Source organism: Dicentrarchus labrax, unplaced genomic scaffold, assembly GCF_905237075.1.
Source record: "Dicentrarchus labrax unplaced genomic scaffold, dlabrax2021, whole genome shotgun sequence".
NCBI lineage: Eukaryota > Metazoa > Chordata > Actinopteri > Moronidae > Dicentrarchus > Dicentrarchus labrax.
The window spans coordinates 20,768,353-20,789,334 of record NW_026136723.1 but is presented as its reverse complement, the minus strand read 5'-3'; the positions used below and the strand labels follow the sequence as shown (position 1 = coordinate 20,789,334).

The 20,982-nt window shown below is 38.7% G+C and overlaps 2 protein-coding genes across 2 annotated transcripts; one reads left to right on the top strand and one right to left on the bottom strand.

Annotated features, from left to right (window-relative positions):
* Window positions 1-528: 528 nt before the first annotated feature.
* On the bottom strand, window positions 529-4,840 carry exosc7 (exosome component 7). The gene is made up of 8 exons (XM_051391615.1): window positions 4,705-4,840; window positions 4,514-4,615; window positions 3,726-3,820; window positions 2,381-2,546; window positions 1,282-1,352; window positions 1,064-1,187; window positions 826-981; window positions 529-708 (listed from the first exon to the last, which is right to left on the bottom strand). Exons 1-8 carry the CDS (start codon window positions 4,759-4,761, stop codon window positions 604-606), a joined length of 876 nt encoding a protein of 291 aa, XP_051247575.1. The 5' UTR covers window positions 4,762-4,840; the 3' UTR covers window positions 529-603.
* Window positions 4,841-6,418: 1,578 nt separating this feature from the next.
* Window positions 6,419-20,103, top strand: zdhhc3b (zinc finger DHHC-type palmitoyltransferase 3b). Its single transcript, XM_051391614.1, has 7 exons — window positions 6,419-6,819; window positions 12,631-12,962; window positions 13,863-13,987; window positions 14,903-14,999; window positions 15,560-15,641; window positions 15,949-16,079; window positions 17,732-20,103. The coding sequence occupies exons 2-7, from the start codon at window positions 12,660-12,662 to the stop codon at window positions 17,888-17,890; spliced, it is 897 nt and encodes a 298-aa protein (XP_051247574.1). The 5' UTR covers window positions 6,419-6,819; window positions 12,631-12,659; the 3' UTR covers window positions 17,891-20,103.
* The last annotated feature ends 879 nt before the right edge of the window (window positions 20,104-20,982 follow it).

Sequence of the window (20,982 nt, the reverse complement as noted above, 5' to 3'; positions counted from 1 at the left end):
TTATTAATTCACATTAAAAAAGGTCCAGATAGCAACTCCCTCGCTTCACCCTCCCTTTCCAGGTGCAAAGGAAAAACTACAGTGGTCGAAACCAACCGCACAAAAAACACGAACGACCCTATCTAGAGCCACTGTTTGGTGCAACTGTTTTGGGCTACTGTAGAAACATGGCGGCTCAACATGGCGGACTCCATGGAAGGCGACCCACTGTGTCTGTAGATATAAAAGGCTCATTCTGAGGTAATAAAAACACAACATTTCCTGTATTCAGGTGATTATACATAGTTAGAATATATCATATAGAATACTATATTCTGTTTCTGTCAATAGCGCCTCATAAATGGTACACACTGGACCTTTAACATTGATGACAGGTAATCAACTACATCCATCCAGAACCTGTCAGGACATCAGGGCAAAGCGATAACATGTGCAAGTGTGTTAAAGAGGCGTTAATTATCAAAACTAAACCTTACACCTACATGTTCATTTTTTGGTATTTGTTCAAACATGCCACAAAGACAAGAAGGCTGTACAAAATCAAAGCTTTATTAGAAAATTCTGTATACATGTACCCACATACTCTAGATGCAGTAGTTGATCTTAACCAAGGAAACCAACTTTCTGTCGCTTCTGTCCTAAACTCTCCTCCTGCTGCAGCAGCTTCATGAGTGGAGCATGAAGGGCCTTCCCAACCCGTTTACCTGCCTGGAAACGAAAAGAAAAATACTTTAATAAATAAAAAATTAAATAAAATCACATTATGCTAATGCTTTAGCTGAGGCGAAAGGAGGCCAGATGGCCGAGCATGAGGGCTGGACTCACCTCTGTCATTTCAAAGATGCTCTCTGGATCCAGGCTGCCTCCTCCCACCTTCCTCGTGCAGGTGACCGTGCCCTTGTGTGTGACAGAGATGATGAGGCTGGCCACAGAGCAGGCCTTCTCCTGCAGAGTCGCGTCCACCACATGCCTGTGACCCACCTACAGAAAAACAAAGTCAGGGGAGCCAAGTGTGTACATCTTCACTGTTTGTGTGATAATGGGCTTAAGAAAGTGAGCTTACCTTGCATAACGTCACAATACAAGGAACGTTTTCTACATTAAGTCTCATACAATCATACGGGTCATCTGACAGCTCAATTTCCTTTCCTCCTTCGTCGTCAGCTGATATATGCACTCTGGGAATTCTGTTAGCAAGGTAATCAGATCAGAATCAGTAATCTATAAGCTTTCATTTTACTGAATAAACCCAAATAAACAGCAGAAGAACACTTTACTTACTTTGTGCTGAAGAGAGCTGCCTTTACAGCTACTGAGATGGCATCGTACAGGTTTCCGTCACACTGCAGGAGCTGTGGAAACACATCAGTGTGAGAGCTTACCTTATGAGGACCATGGAACCGAATACACACAGACCAAATAAGCTGATTCTGATGTCAAATGTGCCGCTTTGATTTATTCCTTCACTGAAACACAGGGACGCTTTGTCCAGGAGAAACTAACCAGCTGTACATGGTTTATCAAACCGTATTTTACATGCAGAAGAGTTATTATATCTTATCATCAGGAAAGTGGGAATATAAATTGTATAGTACAGCAGCCACATAAATAGAAAAAAAAAAAACCTTAAATTTTGTTAATTCTACATACGTTTTACAACATACAATATAGCTTACAGGTATGGGGTCTCCTGTTTTATTGGTGTTTCTTCTTTCCTCCAATAATGACTATTTTAACATAGATAAAAACAGTATAATTCAGGCACCACATATACAATGTAGTGAAGTAGTTTGGGCCCAAAAGAAGAAAATGTATAAAATGATAAAAACATCTATTTAGTCGATGTCCCCACAGAGCTGCGTGACAGAGGAGAATACTTTTGCACATACTTTGATACTAGGCTTCCAGTTTCTTTTACCAATGACTGGCGATCTCTGATATTCTTATTTAACTGTTGCTCAGAGGGATCTTTGTCTCTTTCTGCCATTTCAGCTGTCAGTCTGGTTGAACCACTGTATAGCATTTTGTTCTCCTCGTCTATTTTTAAAGAGGGCTTTCTACAACCTAAAAGGATGAAAAAATGAAGCTTTTGTGGCAGGTGATGTCAAACTTTTGAGCAGTAGTGCATGTATGTCTTGACTTTTGTCAATTTGAGCCTATTATAAAGTTCGGGGTATGTTTGAAACAAACAAGTCTATATATATATATATATATATATATATATCTGTCATAGAGAGGGGTGAGCCACAAGGATTAATTCCTTCCTTTACGTCCTTGATGGTGTTGCACTCGAAACAAAACACCTGGACAATCACTGCATAAAGTGTTAGCCTGAATGTTGGATTGTCCTTTTCGGACATTGTTGGACACGACCACTCACCAGCACATCCACGTAGAGGACCCAGCAGTGTTCTCCTGCACTGATGCAGAGGCTCTTCAGGTCCACGCTGTGTTTGTTGTTGAAGACTTTGTAGAGAGTGTTACTCAGCTCCGTCCCCAGCTCCTCGCCTCCTCTGCCCTCAAACTCAGGGGTTGCATTGGCCGAACTGGTGATGGAAGGTGAAAACAAGACAATAAAAATGTGAGGTAACAGAATATCTATTAGTTTTATTCTTACTTGAGTTAGTGAGAGAGGGGTAAGGAAGAGAAAGTAGGGAAAGCAGTGAGAGTGGCTTACCCTATCTCCACACACTGTTGAATATTTATGGTAAAATTGTCTTTGCCATGATACAACAGTACCTCCTAGTGGCAGGGTATCCATCAAAGCACAACCCCAAATTGTGAGTTTATATTTTTAGGAGTTTTCAACAGCGTTCCTGTTGAAAACATTTTTGTCTGAATAACGTTCACATTTGATTTAAATTCAAAATATGTAATTTTGTTACAATACTTGAATTGAAACTGGCTTTTTATACGTGAATGCTTACAAATGGTACCACATTGTTTAATATTAAAATACTGCGCAGCTACTTTTTGGTTAAACTTTGACGACTGGCCACATTTACATTTAGTTTTGTGTGAAATATTTTAATGGATCATTATTAGTGTTTTAGATAATTGGGCTTAACTACGTTTGTTTGAAACTTGATAACTGTGTTGCTATTATACAATGTATTCCGATGTCTCTATTATGAAGATGTGACGATGTGGAATATGAAAATATATATCAGGAACCATTAGTTATTTTGCTAAATCGTTTATACCGTCTTAGTTCTCCCTTTAATGTCTCTGTAATAGGCCACTGAGGGCGATGTTGTAAATGTTGCAACAATGTGTTGAAATATCTTGATCTGACTTGTATTCAGTTTGCAGGATTGGCCAAAAATAAGACATTCAAGGCTGCATCTGAAATCACTGATTTACAACTCCCTATATATTTAACAATCCATAGTGTTACTCTACAGGGAACAGAGAACAATTATAGACCACAACTGTAATTTTCACATATTTAAAATGCAACACATTGCATTGTGGGATTAACATCAGAAAGAAGTGCACGTGCCTTGGACACTAACTTTTCCGTTCCATTGTGCAATCTTTGAGCACTGACATAAATAGACTATATAGTAAATAAGGAGTGATTTTAGACACAGCCCATGCCAATTTTTGCCCAATTGATTTTCCAAAAACATTCAGAATATCATGATATGTAGTGATACTATGACACAGAATTACATGTAAGATTTATTTCCATATCCATACCCTCGAATATGCACCATACCTACCAATCAACAAAGAACTCCAAGTATCCTTCATTTGGCACCATGGGCCTTGGTTTTCCAATTTCAGCCTTAATCCCAACTAGAACTGCTGTGTGGCCCTGAAAGAGCGACGAAACACGTCAGAAAATAAAAGGGAGTAATTCAATCATCCTTCCAAAGAAATAGCATTCAATTCAGAAAACAGACATTAGATAGGCTCAGATATAACTAATAATGTAAATCTTCAATTAGAAGCAGGTCTCCTTTACCAGCCTGATGTGGCGACACGTTTTGACTAATAAAGGCAGGTCTCAGTTACAGGCCTGGTCTGGATTTTATAGGAATTCCTTGGATGCATAAAACCACCTCTCCACTCTCTCCCTCTCTTATTCTCTTGGAGGGTTATTTTTTAATTTACGAGACAAATGGAAAGCACCATAAGCCTGCACTAACATCCAGAGAAGCCAGCTAAAGTCAGTGAATGAAGTTTATTTTAGTTCATTTAACAGAAACCATCAGTGCCGATTTATCAAATTACCAAATGAATGATTCTTTAATGATGTGTTATTCGATAGAAGAAATATTCACACTGGTGTGAATAAACTGTTTTATTGAAATTCCAATCTTTGCTGAACAAGAGTTTTGTGCAAAATGAATTAAAGATCGGTCCAAAATAAAGGCAGGTTGAGTTCAGTGATCGAAGCAGATCAAATCCAGAGTTTTACTGTGAGAAGGAGTGCAGTTTGGTACAAATGAGAAGTTTTCATAGCATCTTCTTACTCAAAGGACGTTTACACATATTGCACATTTACCAGTGTGACTTTGGCCGAGCCGTCTGTGTTGGACACCACATCAGTCTCTATCTCCATGTGTCTGTAGTCCTCACAGCCTCTTCCATCCACCCGTAGGTCATCCTGACGACAACAACAAAGCGACATGTCAACAACACGGCAGTCTCTGAGTTAGCACAGGCTAACGCTTCATAATAATGTTTAAAACTTACCCGAATACCGTGTAAAATGTACACCTTTTCTGCCTCGCTGACTTGTACTGTTGCCATAATGCACTAGCAGGTAGCGTATGTGTGTGTGTGTGTGTGTGTCTGTCGATTTCATTTAACGTCATCAAAAGAAGACAAATTCTCTGGTTGAGTCTGCTCGCTTTGCTCACCTGGACGCGCCGGTAGTTTGAGTTTCTCACGACCCCGCCCAACCGGTGCGGCCAGTCTCTAAAAACCATCTGTGCACTCTTAAAAGTATTTCACCCAAAAACAACTGTGAGCCACTTTTTAAAGATTTAACTTTTCTGTTGCTTGATTTAAACAAAACATAACTTATTCTGGTGTAAACTCTTAATAAATAATAAAACCTCACCTGTCAAAGATGTTTTTAAGGTTTTATTTATATATATATGTGTGTGTAGCCTCTATTAAAGTACAACATATATCAGTTTGCTCTGTTTGATGTTTACAGAGCACAAAGATTTAATAATAGTTCTCATATTTCCTCTGCAGCCAATGCTTGATCTGGGTTAGTCAGTTACCCTGAGTCTGGACTTTCAGGCAGATGTGGCTGCACGCTGGGCCCTTTTGAGCCGGTTTGTCATGATGAATGGACACTTTTAAACACAGAACTTAACAACTGAACACCATTTTTGTGTATTGCTGTTTTAAAAAAAATAAGTCTGGGAGATTAAAAAGATTTTTAATTATATTTTTTAAGTAGAGACTTTTATGAAAATACAGAAAGTTAGGTTTTAACAATGTATGAGGATTTTGGAAATGCCTTAAAAACATTAGAAAGCAAGACTGGACGGATTATAGCCAGGCAAAGCAGACACCCAAATACGACCCCCAACACCTGAATGTCTGCTAATTTAACTATATGTAACTTCATTTTGGGAATACAGAAGGCTGGGTTACTACCACTGACAGTATTGTTACTACGGGCAAGGAAGGAAACTATCCAGGGACCCCCAGAGCTAGAGGGCCCCCTAAAAGTTACAGTAACCGCCATGAGTGTCGCCCAATTACTTTGTGGGGTTTTTCAAAGAACATCAGAATAATACCCTAACTTAGTCTAGGATATGAACAGAATCCCCCCTGTATCATCATGTTTCAGCTATTTCAGACGGACAAATTAATTATTAATCAACCAAATGGAGGTAGGATTTTGCCTCACATCACTATTTGATGTTTGGAAGGGGAGTTCGAAGTTTCGATCTGCAACTACGCTGCAACTAGATGCCACTAAAATCCTACACAATGGACCAAAAAACCTAAAAGATTTGGACAGAGGCAGATCTAGAGGGGGTGGCATCTGCCTGGCCACCCCTGTTTGGTGTCAAATGCTGCCAAATTTAACTATTTTAATTAATGTTTTAATTTTCTTAATCTGTTTTGTTCACAATTTTAGACTAAATGACAGTCTTAAGTTCATCGAAAGAAGACATGTATTTGGAAAAACTGCCACCTTGCGATATTTCTAGTCAATGCTTTACTAATATACCACAATAATGTAATGTTTTTAAGTTCAACTATCTTAATTTGGGCGGCTTCTCCAAGCAAAAACTGCTATGTATGATTGTTTCCCCGATTAAAATCAGCTTTCTGCCACCCCTCCCTGTAACATGTCCCCGCTCCGCCCGCGCCTGGCAGACTGCGCTCAGGGCACCAAAACCCAACGATCCCAGGGAGCGCAGTATCGGACTTCCTGGTTGGCTCTACGTTGTGTTGTCCCCGCAAAGCTTTCTGGATCTACAGAAGAAGAAAAAAAAAAAAAAGAAAGGAAGCACCGAAGTAGTTAGACAACGGCCTGTTTTAAGGCTCGTCCGCCCCACCTCCTACCTCCTACTACCAGCTGCAGTTAGCACACGAACCGGGGACAATTAACACCTCGTCGAAACCGAGGCGGCAGTGAAAGTGGGAGCAGGTCGGCGGAGCTGCTGAGAGACTGCTGCCCGCAGATCAGTGAGGTTAGCTGGGATAGCGCTAACAGACGGAGCGGCGGAGGAGACTCATCTTTGGAGCTGGGGTTGTTGTTTTTTTTTAAACTTCTAAAGGCTCTAAACTGCATTTAGGACGTCTAGAAACTTTTGTGACAAACCAGGAGAGTGCGAGGTATGTTTTTTTATTTATTTATTTATTAAAAGAAGCGGTTGTGTTACTCTTAAGTACAGTGCAGACTGTTTTATCAGCTACCAACTAAAGGACAATCCAGATATCCTGCTCCAGCTGCCAGAGTTACTTCCTGGTCGGGTTTATTGTGTCAGAACTTTCTGGAAGTTCATTCATTATCATCCAATAATGCCACACATAACTGTACAGGCCCTATTGGGCATTGCAAGAGGATTTCCTTTTGTTGCTCACCCATCTTCAGGGAGGTCAGAAGTCAGTTTTAGAGTCCTGATCAGAGAGTTTAATATTTATTACCTATTAAGCATATTTGAATTGAATGCTTCCACCACTAAATCACAGCAGCCAACTCAAAAAGAGAGTATACACCCAACATTGCCATCCATGCATTCATTATAGTACTACGTTAGAGGTAAAATTATTGAAAAGTAAAGCATATAGCACATTAAAGAGTCAGATATTTGACTCTGGAAACCCAAATTTGAGTTACAAATGAATGAATTTGGGATTTTTTTGTTGTCAAACACATCTTCAATGGGATGTTCGTGTGGCTTTGCTGGTCTGAGAGTTGGCAGATATTTTCATAATCGATCATTTCAGTCATTTTTCAAACCACAAAAACCAAAAACAAACGTTCACTGGTTACTGAATGGACAAAAAAACAAATTGAAGAAGTCACTCTGGGCTTTGAGATTTTTATCCTTATTTTACTGATTAGAAGATGAATCCAGGAAACAATTAGACGAACCATTAATAAAGGAAGTCATGATTAGTTGCTGTGCTTCTCACTGAAACTATTTAACATTTGGATTTTTTGTTTGAAGAATGACTTTTAAAACACTAATACATTAACATAACATATAATTTTACTTTATTTTGGAAGCCAACTTTTACCACAACTGGTGCCTCTGTAGTATTTAGACACAGTCACAGATTTAGATAGCTGTGATAGGAGAAGCTGTTTTACAGATCTCTCCACAGAGTGCTATTTACACCCAGGGGCAGTTGTAGAGGGGTAGCATGGGATGGCAGTGACCACCCCTAGAAAAATGCCTGACCATCCCAGCTGTAACCCCAGTTTGGTCTCAAATACTGTTCATTCATTTGGATTAATTTGAAAAATAACGTGTTGAAAATGAAAAATTCTACACATGATTTAATTTTCTGTTATGGCCATAACATCAAACATTAATCAATGAAAGAAGAAGACTGGCGATTTGGAAATAGAACAGTTTATTTGTTTCTACTGCGACTTTTACATATATCTATTTAATGTTTTACTAATGGGCCACAATAATGTAATAATGTTTTTGAGCTTAAATCTTAACTTGGGGGCTTTTCCATGCAAATACTGAAATATGTGATTGTTTGTTTGGCCTATTTTGTTTGTTTATTTCTTATATGCCACCCTCTTGCCACTCCATGAACATTTGTCTCTAGATCCGCCCCTGTTTACACCTCGCCTTTCAATAATTACCTCGTTGATACTTTCGTTAATCCTATAGTTTCACCGAATCTGGTGGGTGACAGATTTATGAACAGCAAGCTCTAAAAATGTGTTACTAAAACTATCCAAATGATTGTTATATCTCTGATATGCAACACCCTTCTGCCAGCCACTGACAGGTAAATGTTCAGATTTACCCTCCACTCAATAGTATGTCATTATTTAGTGTCTGAAATTCATATTTTACCAGCATTTGCCTGCTGGCTGGAGTTTTCTTTAAATCTAATCTACCCACCCTCCTTTTGCTGAACATGTAATATACCAACACAGAAATTTATGAACTTGCCTCTCTTGTTAAACTTTTGTTTTGTATGTTGCCAAATGAGCTTATCAGTAAAGTGAAATCATATTAGAGTAATGATTAACTCCAGCAGGGGGTCAAACCTGTCTGCATCTCATCTCTCGTTATGCGTCTCATCCTTTCTGCCACCAGTCAGTGCTGTCAGTTACTTTCAGATGCATTCTAGCAGCAGGGTATCAAACATCCCCATAAATCATTAATTGAATATCTGACTGTGAATGGCACACATTTTGAGTTAGTGAGTCATTTCTACGGTATAAATCTGGCATTTTCACATACTGTATGTACTCTAACAGCAGTCTGTGCAGGATTTTGCTGGCTTTTTTTGAGGGGGGGATTGTTGCGGCCTAAAATGCTTTACAGCACAGCAGCTTTTCCCAAAAATAGCGATCCATATTACAATATTTTCCTTTTTTTCCTCAATGAAATTGCAGAAGAAAGTGAAAATCACGCTGTTCGGAGGATAAATGTCGCACACGTCTACATCTTTGCAGCTAGAAACGAGGAAGTGAGTTTGATGACATGTTTTATGCAGGAAATTACAGTGATTGGTCACATTTGCGGGAAAAAGTTGTGATGATATGACAAAGGTCGTGGAGAATTCATGGTGATTGGTTGAATTTGTGTTAATGGTTGCGATTGCAACTTCCTGGAGGGACCATTAGTAGTGCAGAGGCTTAATGGTAATGGCAAAGAATACAGCAGCTCTTCTTAACTGTACTGGGGCTGTTGTGTAAAGTGTTTCTGTTACAATCAGTCAGTTGTTTTCATTGTAAAAATAGCTATTCACTGAGAGAAATCTATAGACTCATTCTCCAGTCCACATGAAAGAAGAAACAATTGACTCAGTTGTTAATGAACTCTGGTTTTGCAGTTAGTTTCATTGCAGGTCGTTCATTACTTTATTGTAGGAAGTCCTATCTGAAACTTCACAGTTTTTAGGGCTTCTTTGTTTCTAATTGTGTTAAAGAAGTCCACATAACAATTACTATACCAGCTGCTGTCAAGTGTCCTGTATCCACCCCATATCACTGGAACAAGTTCTTCTTGAAATGCGCAGCTCCCACCAGCTGAATCAGATCAGATCTATACTGGTAAACGATCACATAAATTATCAACAGGTAAAACAAAACCTGTTTAACAAGTACTTTTTCCAAGATCTATCATATGAAATGATTTAACAAAAAAAATGGCATGATCCGATTTCCTATCCAACATTTTCTTTGTTCTGAGGGTGTCTACATTTTCACAGGGGGATTGTGACCTCACGGAAATTGTGCTTCACAATGTAATTATCCCTAATTGTTATATGTTATTGTTAGATATTAATTAAACTCCCCTTTTAAGATGCTTAAGTATCTGTAACATGTAAACGTTGTAACTAATCAAGGTGGAGCTAAGTTTAACTACAATATACTGTTGGTTTATGCTTTTAACAAAGCATCATATTTTATAAAATCATATATTTTCCTAATCTGCATAGTATCTAAAAACTAAACTGGATATATGTTTATTTCTAGAGCAAGTTTTAATACACAAAGACAATTTAAAGTGCTTTTTAACACATTAAAATGCATTTTAAATAAATAAAAATTAGATAATGAAATATTCAGTTCAGTCACATTTAGGGAATGTAAACCTGCATTTAAAGATTTGAAGCAGCTGAAAAGTTATCACAGTGCTATAGATGACCTGAGAGGCTTTACATGGTAAAATACAGACACAAATGTTTTCTGGTGTTAAATCATTAATTTATAGACAAGCACCAGTAACTCAGTGACATGGGTTTAATGTGTTTAGCTTTCTTTGACTTTACTTTCCATTATGAAGCTGCCTGAAAGTTATTTGTAGTCAAATAAAAGTATAGAGAAGCATACAATGGAAATACTAAAGTACAAGCACCTCAAAATTGCACCAATAGTACAGCATGTGTGCAAACATATTTTCTTTTACTGTTTACCACCACTAGAGTCAACACAGATAATACAGTAATCCTCGACTTGTAGTGAAAGTGCTCTGCAGACACACTAGACCTCCAGCGTGACCTCCCACAGTGCCTGACTCCTGCTGTGTGATGACAAGCGTGGTGAAAAGGTTCGGGGGGGTGGGGGGGGACGCAGCAGGGGTGGGGTTGGTCATACTTTATTTTATAAAGGTCATTTCAACCAGAAAGTAAATTTTTATTGAGACAATGTCCTCATCTGACAGTTGTTTTCAGGGTTGGACTTCTGGAATGATTTGAAGATGGGTCAAGTTGTTGAGAATTAACCCCCTGTAGAAATGTACACCTTCCCTCAATCGACTATTTGCCTTACCTAAATGATTTCAGTCTGGGAGTGTCGTCTGAAGAAAGTAAAACTACTTTGTTACTTACAATTACGAAGCTGTGGCTCATCCTCTGTTTTATTTTAGTAATGCATAACTCACAACTAAGTAATAATTGACATTATAATTAGGCTAAGTTTCAACTTGCACACAGCTGGTGCAACAGGCTGGAGGTGGGTGTGGTGCTGTGTGGAGAAAGATAGGCTACCAACGAAGGAAAGGGTTCTGGCGAGTGACTCGGGCTGTAATGGACCGTGAGATGTTTTAGTTTATTCCAGAGAAATCGTTCATTACTTGCGGTTGGAACGCCGGCATATCGTTTTAATTCTGATTAAATTCCTCTCCTCGGGGGAACCATGTTTAACTGCCAGGATCATTGGCCAAGCACTAATTAATGCGGACATAAAAGTGAAATTAAGCCATCGCTCAGTTAAGCCTAATGTATAGATTGAATCCTCAGGAATGGCCGAGCAATCTGATTACACTCATTATAAGCTTACGTTTTTAGTGAAGAGATCCAGCCATCCTCTGAGAGTTTTATCCCAGTCTGAGTTATCTACATAAAATAGTCTGGACTATTTTTAGTTTTCTGACATTTTATCTCCTTTGAAGTCACATAATCTTTGTCTACACACACTCAGACCTGCTCGATTGCTTATTCATGAGCCCCGTCTCCAAACAGAGCCGGACACAAAGGCCCGGTGCAGCTCAGGACAACTGGGTAGGCTGTTTTTGTTGAAGCATTGTTCCGACGAAATGGTGAAATATAGTTTCTAATTCCAACCACAGCCTCTTCATTTTGCCGTGAGAGGACTCCGCCTGGATTGTTTGGCCCTGTTGGGATTGGACCAGTCAGTGTTTGTTTTTCCTTAAGCTAATGCTTCCCCCTGAGTACTGTCCTCAACCTCATTTGCTGATTCACTGTCTTATTAGTCGCTATTTTTCTTGATATTCCTCAAGGACGTAGAGCACTTATTGGATGGTTTAATTGTTGTGGGACAGACCTCTTGCACTGTGATATTGTTGACAGTGACACTTAATAAATTTTCTTTAATATTAGCCTGCTGTGTAGTCACATTCTTGAACGTAGCGCATGCATATATCCATGATTAGTTACAAGCTAAAATGTGATGGTAAAATGAATGATGATGCACTGGTAGCTCACCTGGTAGAGCTGGCACCCCATGTGCCAAGGCTGAGTCCTTGCTGCTGTGGCCATGGATTCTAATCCGACCTGTGGCCCTTAGCTATGTGTCATTTCCCCCACCCCCCTTTCCCATCACTCTTCACCTAGCAGTATCAATTAAAGGCTTCATTTATTTGAAACAAACATTCTCTTTTTCCAGCTTCTCATCTGTGAGGATTTGTGGTTTTTTCTTATATGATTGTAAATATAAAATTTGGGTGTTTTGTATTGTTGTCACATAGCACTGTAGAAAACTCACCATTTTCTGCCATTTTATAGAGCAAACAATCAAGAAAATAATCATCAGATGAACTGAAAATAATTGTTGGTTGCAGCCTTACACTAATACCGTCCCTCACTGATACGTACTCTCTCCAAATCCTTCGCCTAATTCTCTAATTCCTCTCCTCTTTCATTTTCTTCCCGTTTCTCTGCTCCCCCACTTCCCCTCCATCTGTCTCCCATCACTCCTTGCAGTATGTGGTTGAAGCCACGGGCGCTGTAGGATGAAGAGCCCGGCGCACCGCACCAGGGACATCGAACGGCAAGCTGGCTACCTGAAGCCCGAGCACTGCGCCCCTCCCCCGCCCCGCACTGGCTCCGAGACCATGTGGTTCATCCGCGACGGCTGCGGCATCGTGTGCGGCATCATTACCTGGTTCCTGGTCTTCTACGCCGAGTTTGTGGTGGTGTTTGTCATACTGCTGCCGGCCAAGAGCGTGGTATACAGCCTCTTCAACGGGGTGATCTTCAACAGCCTCGCTTTCCTCGCTCTCGCCTCTCACGCCAAGGCGATGTGCACAGACCCGGTCAGTCAGACTCTGATTAGCAGATTGGGTGTGTTGGGGTTAGTTAGTAGACCACTTTTGGTTACTTTACTGGAAAAGAACAGAGTTATATACAGGCTGTAATACATCTTCATACAAATTGTCTCTACGGCTCCTACAGTTCATGATTAGTGGAAATATCATGATGATGTAACAGTTGTTGAGGTCTGTACCAAACAAACATGTTTTCTTACATCTGCAGAACAAGATTTGTTGGCCAGGGTATCTCTGCACCACTACAATACTTCATTGTAATGCTGTTTGGGCACACATTTGACCTTTATCAAAAAGTTGCAGCTTCTGCAATTTGCTTCTATAATTTCCTTCTGCACATGTTGCAATTCCGATAATATTTCAACATATTGTGCAGTCCTACTAAATACTGTAAATAAACATGCCACCCAAGATAAACTTAAATTAAGATACTGGTAATGCATGGGCCACCTTTAATATTTCACATGGTCCAAATCCTCAAAAAAATTCTGTTTAACCAAATGATCACTGACAGCAAACCTGAGGCAGGGTTTTTCTTTGCAGCATAGAAACACTGGTTGCTTTCTGGGCCTCTTTTCTTTGCTTTGGCACCATTCCAGTATCAGTTGAAGCCCACAGCTCATTTTTGACTCGGGGGCCACCTAGCGGCTTAATCCTACCCTGATTGTAATTGTTTTATTGTTGTGTTTTGTTCTAGTTTTGAACTTCAGTGATAAAGCCAAATCATATGTTTCTGTTTGAGTTCATTTTGCTGTGAGGGAGAATTTATATCTTAAGAGTTCCAGCAGCTACATTAATGACAAGGAAACAATGTAAAACATCTGCAGGAACAGGAACTACAACTGAATTCCTTGTCAACTCATCTTTTTTTTTCTCTTTCTCTCGCAGGGAGCTGTGCCTAAAGGGAACGCTACCAAAGAATTCATTGAGAGCCTGCAGCTCAAACCGGGACAGGTGGTGTACAAGTGTCCCAAGTGCTGCAGCATCAAGCCCGACAGAGCTCACCATTGCAGGTACAGCACTGCGTGTGAATGTATAAATAGTAGGAAAGATACAGTTCCCGCTGCCAACTCTGCAGATTTTTAGATGTAGGTCTGGGCGGGTGGCTGCTGAAATCTGCACCTTACGGAGGAAAGTCCTGATGTGTCTCTCTCACTGGGGACTCCTCTCCTCATCTTTGTTTGTTCCTGCACCAGGTTCTCCTGCCTCACCTGTGTGTGTTTTTTATGGGTTTTTTTTTTATTTTGGAGTAGCTGTGTAGCATTTCCCTGCAGACTTTGCAGCTTGGTAATAAGGAGTTCCCTGTGTGGCTGTGTGGTTTCTCTGGGATCTCGAGGCACGAAAAGCACAAAAACACTGCAGAGTAATTGAATTGTAAAGCCAGTGAGTCATTCTGTCTCAGAGGCAAAATGGGTGTCAGTTTGAATGAAATAGATTTTCTTTGCTGAATATTATGAGTCATCCTTGTGGGTGGTTCAGATGATACACTGTGATGATACACTTATCTCAAATGACCTGTAAGGGTAATATATTACACACAGGATTGCAGCTTTTTAAATATAGATTTGCCTCTGAAAGTTGGTAAACAAGGCACACGGATAGATTGAGAATGACTTTCTGCTTTGTCAGATGATAGATTGTGAGTTGTCAGACAAGCTGCAATTCTCAGAGATAAATAACACATCACTCACACACACACACACACACACACACAAACAGCCAACATGACTGAGAGCAGTCTGTTTCTCTCACATCAGTCAGTGTCAACATGTGAGTGAATTACTCTGCTAAAAGTGGACTGAGTTTGTGGCTTTTTTTTTCTATTTTATTTACTTTGGCAATAATTAAATATACCTCAAAGTATCCTCAAGAGGTCACAGTTTGCTTGTAATACTTTTAATCTTTATTATGCATCTTTGTGTCCACAGTGTGTGTAAACGCTGCATCAAAAAGATGGACCACCACTGTCCCTGGGTGAACAACTGTGTCGGAGAGAACAACCAAAAATACTTTGTGCTCTTCACGGTGAGTCTGTAAACACCGGAGATGTTAAAATACCTTTGTGCAATTACATTGATCACGTTGTGTTGTCACCTGAGCACTACAGCACTGCATAACAGAAGAATAATGTGAGCAGGCTCATTCTCACACTAACTATAGTGCTCCACCTCACATCTGTACTGGACTCTTACACTATATCTTTACACTTTTGCAACCCTTATTTAAATACATTCAGTATGAAATGTAATTTAATAGCTCTGTATGTCCAAAGATTGAAATAATGTCAATATCTGACTGTTAATGAGTATTATTTAACACTAAATCTGTCTACCATATCTGCTTTTTGTACTGGGACTGATATATACACATTGTCCAATATTTCTGTATATTTTATTTTAGTTATATTAGTAGTAATATAGTTATATCTTTCTTTTCTCACTTCCTTATTCTTTATCTTATTTTATCTTTATATGACTAGTGCGGTTACTGCAGAGCTGACCTGTCTCTTCTTCTACCAGTGACCCTGTGTTTATCAACACGTGACAAATTAAAGCTGAACCTTTGTTTTGCTCTTTTTCCCCCAGATGTATATTGCACTAATATCCCTACATGCGCTAATTTTGGTGGCCTTCCATTTTGTTTTCTGCATTGAAGAAGACTGGACAAGTGAGTAATATACTGGACATCCATTTTAATGTGCAAATATAGCTGATTATACCCCCAAGAGACTATTTGGGGTTGACATTCTTAAAAAAAAGAGAATGGAAAGCTGTGCATTTCTATCTCAGTTGCATTTTTTTAAACATTTCTTATATAATAGATAAAATACATTCTTACGTACGTAGAATTCACCATTATTTATTTTCTTATCTCCTGTTAGAGCTGACTGTGTTGTTTATGTACCTCACAGGTAACAAAGCTCTCCTTTTTAACATGACAAATCTTTCTCTCTCTGCCCTCCCTCCCTCTCCAGAGTGCAGTAACTTCTCTCCACCAGCAACTGTCATCCTCCTCATCCTCCTCTGCTTTGAGGGTCTCCTCTTTCTGATCTTCACTGCAGTCATGTTTGGGACCCAGGTCCACTCCATCTGTACCGATGAGACGGTGAGTGAAAACAGCACTTCCGTGCACCTCCTGACAATTGAATTTCAGTTGCACCAGTGTGTGTGTTGTGATGGTTGCATTTAGGCAGCTGTTTGGATTAAAGTAACTGGAGAGCCTCCGTCAGCTAAAGTGCCTTTAAGCAAGTCACTAAATCCATTCCAGCTTATTACAAAGACATTCCCCAGTGAAATAGTATTGTAGCAAACATTTGAAGATAACATAATTAGAGATATAGTTTATTACATTTATTTGGTAGACATTTTTGTCTAAAGTGACTTACAATAAGTGTATTCAAACTCCACAAGAGCAAAATAGTTTATTATATAAACTCTAAAAGAGGGATTTCAAAGGCTGAGATAAAATTGGACCTATTTTTCTTGGGCAGTATGCTAAAAATGGTGCACTTTATCTTAATTTTGGAAATGAGAGAAAGGTTGTTTGGTATTATTCGCAGGGATCTGTCCTCAAGTTGTTTACACCACAAAAAAACCACATAAATTCTGGTGTGTATTGGTGACCAAGGGAACATTTGAGTCTTGTTGAATGCTTTTAATGTGAAACAGCAGCAGTAGGAAATATTGGGTTTGCATCGAACAGCTGTGATATGCTGTAAATGGAGTATACAATAAACAATGAGGCTGATATCAACAAGATAAAATTACAAACAGGAACACTAGAATAAATTCTTACCTAATTTTCAGTGAATCTTTCATGTATGTGAAGGCATTTTGAATACAGCGTAGGAATATCGGCCACTAAAAATTAAGGTAATTGCTGAATGTATACATTTGATGGTTATTGCTGAAAAACGCAGACCATAAATAGTATCTATAATGGGGTTCAAATTTATGAAAATCTTGCACCAACCATAAATTCCTCTTTCTTTTGTCATTTCCTGTCATCTCTCTGCTGTCGACTCTAATAAAAGCACACAATGCCCAAAATACACGTTATTCATTACACTGTAATTAGGCATCTAGATACCATCTATATAGGGTTCCAGTAGTCGTTATCGGCGAGTACCCAAATGTAAGTACTAGTACTTGTATTTGGTCTGTGGTGTTGGTCCATCCATCAGTATAATGATGCACACCAGATACACTGCAGCATCAGGGCTAGAGTTAAGTTAACCAAATACACATGCAGCTCTTTCTATAGTTATACAGCAGTTCTGACTTCCTAAAATAAGTCATAAATTCATACTCTGTTGTTCCCTAAATCCGAGCACAAATGTAAGTGGGAGAATGTAATTCACTTATATCCTCCAGGTAGGCTGAGATTAGTGCATTTTCTCATAACGTGCCTGCTCAAACCACCCACGGCAGTGACTCACGGCGTTATAATATTCACTACAAAGATCATCTATTTCAGTCAATTTCAATTTAATGAGCCTCTGTACTGTTAATGCATCATCATCTGTGTATGTGTGCTGTTCTTAGACATCAGGAAATGTTGAGAGTGAGTCACCTAACCCTGATTAAGAGCTCTGAGATAACAACAAAATAATGCAACACGCTTAATTTTAAATCCCTTGTGCTGTGTTATTTTCTGCTGGTACATACAATTTTTATTACACAGTTATATGTTCTTTTATGTATCATCTTTAATCATGAATCACATCTCCTCCTGTGTGTTACATCTTGTCCCCGCAGGGTATCGAACAGCTTAAGAAGGAGGAAAGAAGATGGGCCAAAAAGTCAAAATGGCTGAATATGAAGGTGGTGTTTGGCCATCCGTTCTCTATATCCTGGCTGAGCCCCTTTGCAACTCCCGACCACGGCAAGGCAGACGTGTACCAGTACATTGTGTGAAAGCTGAAAGCCTAGCTGAGCTCTGCTGCTGTGGACTTAGACTGATCAATCTTGGTCTGCCCTCCTATTGGCGGGACCTCAACGAGCATGAACTCCTCTTAACCACTTCTACATATTCTTTCCTTTATGGATACTTCATTTATTGATATTTCAGGGTGTTTTGCTGTAAGCTATTACATTGTCAAAGTATGTTTATTTTTTAAAAACCTTCTTCATTTTATTGTTTCCCTCTTGGTGCTGAATGAGATTAATGAGCTGTAGCTGTACAAAAAAAAAAAACTCTACAACTTGACAAGAAGCACTTAATAAGAGTTGGAAACACCAAGAGACTGAGTTCTGCCTTCTCCGGAGGAAAATATCCTGCAGTATGTCTGATCATTTCCTGCTTCCAAGACTAAACAATGTGAAACTGAAGTCCAGAAAGTTTTTGCTCAAAGAAGTGCAGTTCGGTGCCAAGGTGGGACACCGGGTTTTGTCTTCCTGTAAACATTGTTGTGATCCTGTCACTTCTTCATTCGCTGTATTTTTGTCGTTGCAATAGTCTTTTGCTGAGATGATTTGCCTTAGAACAGTGCATTAGTGAACGGCATCTCCTATTTTTTTAAAGACATTTCTATTATTTTGCCTTAATGTGACAGCTGAGACAGGATCACATTTGGTTATACACTATTTTAAATGCGTTTGTTGTATCCTTCTCTGATGCCAGATCACTGTGAAGGACATCCATTCAAGGCTGTAGGACAGAGAGCAGCAATAGCCTCACAGTGGCTAGTTGAAGTTATAATCCTTAAGATATGAGTACAGGTGGGTTCGGCGACACCTGTGGTTACCATGGTAACAGCAGATGGGATTTTGATATTACAGCGAACACTTGTTGAGCAGCTACTTTGTCAGAAATATAACAGAAGAACAACTGGAGTTTAAATTTCAATTTTCCATCACGTTTCCCCAGCAATGTGCGTTTCCATCTACTACCGTTATGTGCATATTAGGGGTTGAATGGATTGAGATAAAACATTGGTGGAGCCAACTCTTCTGTCGGGTGCCATTAAACCGTAGGAGAGGAAGAGGATTCAACGAGATGACGTACATTTTTAAAGTTTTCTTGTTTCCACTCGGGTGTTTTTAAGGCACAAATTGAAAGTGTGCACAAAATCAAGTGGCTGGAAACACACTTAGTGAAGCTGATGTAAGTGAGATAAAAGCCAAAACAGGCAAAATCTTAACAAATCTTAAGGAATATAATTTAAAAATCCCACATCTCACACTTGGCAGGTAAAGAACATTTCTTTTCTCAGTTTATACCTAAAGTCCTCCAGTTTGACCAGTGTCCTTCTGATCATTCGACACCTCTTTGTGTAGTAAATGAAGCTGACTGTTTTTTTTTTTTTTTGCATTGCATGAACATTATTTCCATCACAGTCACCAGCTCAGATGGACAGTCAGGGAATAAAGCAATACACATTGCTCTCTGAATGCACTGACCCTAAGTGTAATTCACTCGCTCTCAATTGATGGAACTTGCTTGTGGATAATCCAGTTTGTCATAGATTGTAGTTGTGAGCCCGACCAGAGGGGAAAAAGCCTTACAGGATAAAACGTTGATTCAACTTTAGGTCAATAGAAAATGTTCACAGAGGCCTGAAAGACCACAGTAGAATTGCACATTTTAATTGTCACAGTTGTGGACAGTACTGGGCCACCCAGTGGGAAGAGATTATACATTTTACCTTTGGTGATGAGAACTTGATGCAGATAGGAAATGGGCCCCTTCAAAGCATTTAACACACAAAATGCCTTTGCCCAAATGTGTTCGAAAGCCTTACTGTAATTATGAAACATGCTTTTGAGGGTGATGAAAGGACATATTTGAACATACATGTTGCCAAATTGAATGCTTAATGAAGGGATTAATAAAACCATTTCAGGAGTAGAGCATAGTCAAGAATGACATTTTCTTATGCTTTTAAAAAAGATGTACAAAAAAAAAGGTTACCATCATGTGGAGATCCAACAGTTGCAATCCAGTTTACACATACAGTACACCAGCTTTCTTCTTTTTTCTTGAATTGTTCAGTATGTTCTTTGTGGTCTGTAATGAATACTATTTGTAGAACTTACTGTGGACCACAGGATGTTTGTTTTTTTTTTTCTTTTTGATTGTGGTATTTGTTTAAAGGGGGGTGAAATAAAACTGTATGTATGTGACACAACTTTCAGTGAAGTTATGTTTAATCAAGTTGCTTCATATTTTGGCAGAGAAGGTCTTACTTTGTGAGAAATTTGCAAAAAAAAATATATTGAACATACTGAAGACAGCAAAAGTTTCAGTTACTTTCCATTAAATGAAATTACAGAAGTATATAATAAACTATTCCACACTAAAGCTCATCATGAGAAATATCTTAATTTCATTTGAATAACAAGAGCAGATTTCTCTAGGTAATTCACAACATTTATTTCAATTTAATTAATCTTATAAATATTTTATTGACTTTGTTTCATTTTGGCAGATATGGTCTTATGTGAGAAATTTAGAAAATAATTTTAATGTCCTTTGTGAGAAATTCAGATATAGGGATGAAATGCCAAAAAATGACAAATAAAAAAGCAAGGTCTTATTCACTGTAAAAATCATTTAAAAACTGATACCATACACAGTAAATTATTCTACAAAAAATTCTACTGTAAAACCTCTAAGCTTTATTGAGAATTGATCATATAAATACCTTTGGACATCACTATTTGATGGTAGCTGCAGATGGATTGGACAATTCAATTCAATTAAAATATTACATTATAAAGTGTATGAGTTGCAAGTATGTTGTAATATAAAATATTTTTTAAGGTAAAACTGATGAAGTTTTATGGATATTTTATTGACTCAGTTTGTGTATTTTGGAAAAAAAATAAAAACCTTTGTAAGAAACTTGGACACCTTATTTTAAATTCAGGAATGGAAAGAAAAAAATACATCTTTTTGATATTGTGTCAAATAATAAAAACTATAAATAAACGTTCTGTCCTCATTGCAGAAGCAAGCTGTTATCTGCCATATAACTGGAGAGCAATGCATCTGAACGCGCTTCAAA

Excerpts from the sequence above, each read along its gene's own strand:
- exosc7 (XM_051391615.1), bottom strand. The coding sequence starts at position 4,761 with ATGGCAACAGTACAAGTCAGCGAGGCAGAAAAGGTGTACATTTTACAC. Across the intron at positions 4,616-4,704 it reads ACATTTTACACGGTATTCGG|GATGACCTACGGGTGGATGG; the intron begins GTAAGTTTTAAA and ends TGTTGTCGTCAG. Across the intron at positions 2,547-3,725 it reads TTGGAGTTCTTTGTTGATTG|TTCGGCCAATGCAACCCCTG; the intron begins GTAGGTATGGTG and ends TTCCATCACCAG.
- zdhhc3b (XM_051391614.1), top strand. The coding sequence starts at position 12,660 with ATGAAGAGCCCGGCGCACCGCACCAGGGACATCGAACGGCAAGCTGGC. Across the intron at positions 15,000-15,559 it reads AATACTTTGTGCTCTTCACG|ATGTATATTGCACTAATATC; the intron begins GTGAGTCTGTAA and ends TTTTTCCCCCAG. Across the intron at positions 15,642-15,948 it reads CATTGAAGAAGACTGGACAA|AGTGCAGTAACTTCTCTCCA; the intron begins GTGAGTAATATA and ends CTCCCTCTCCAG.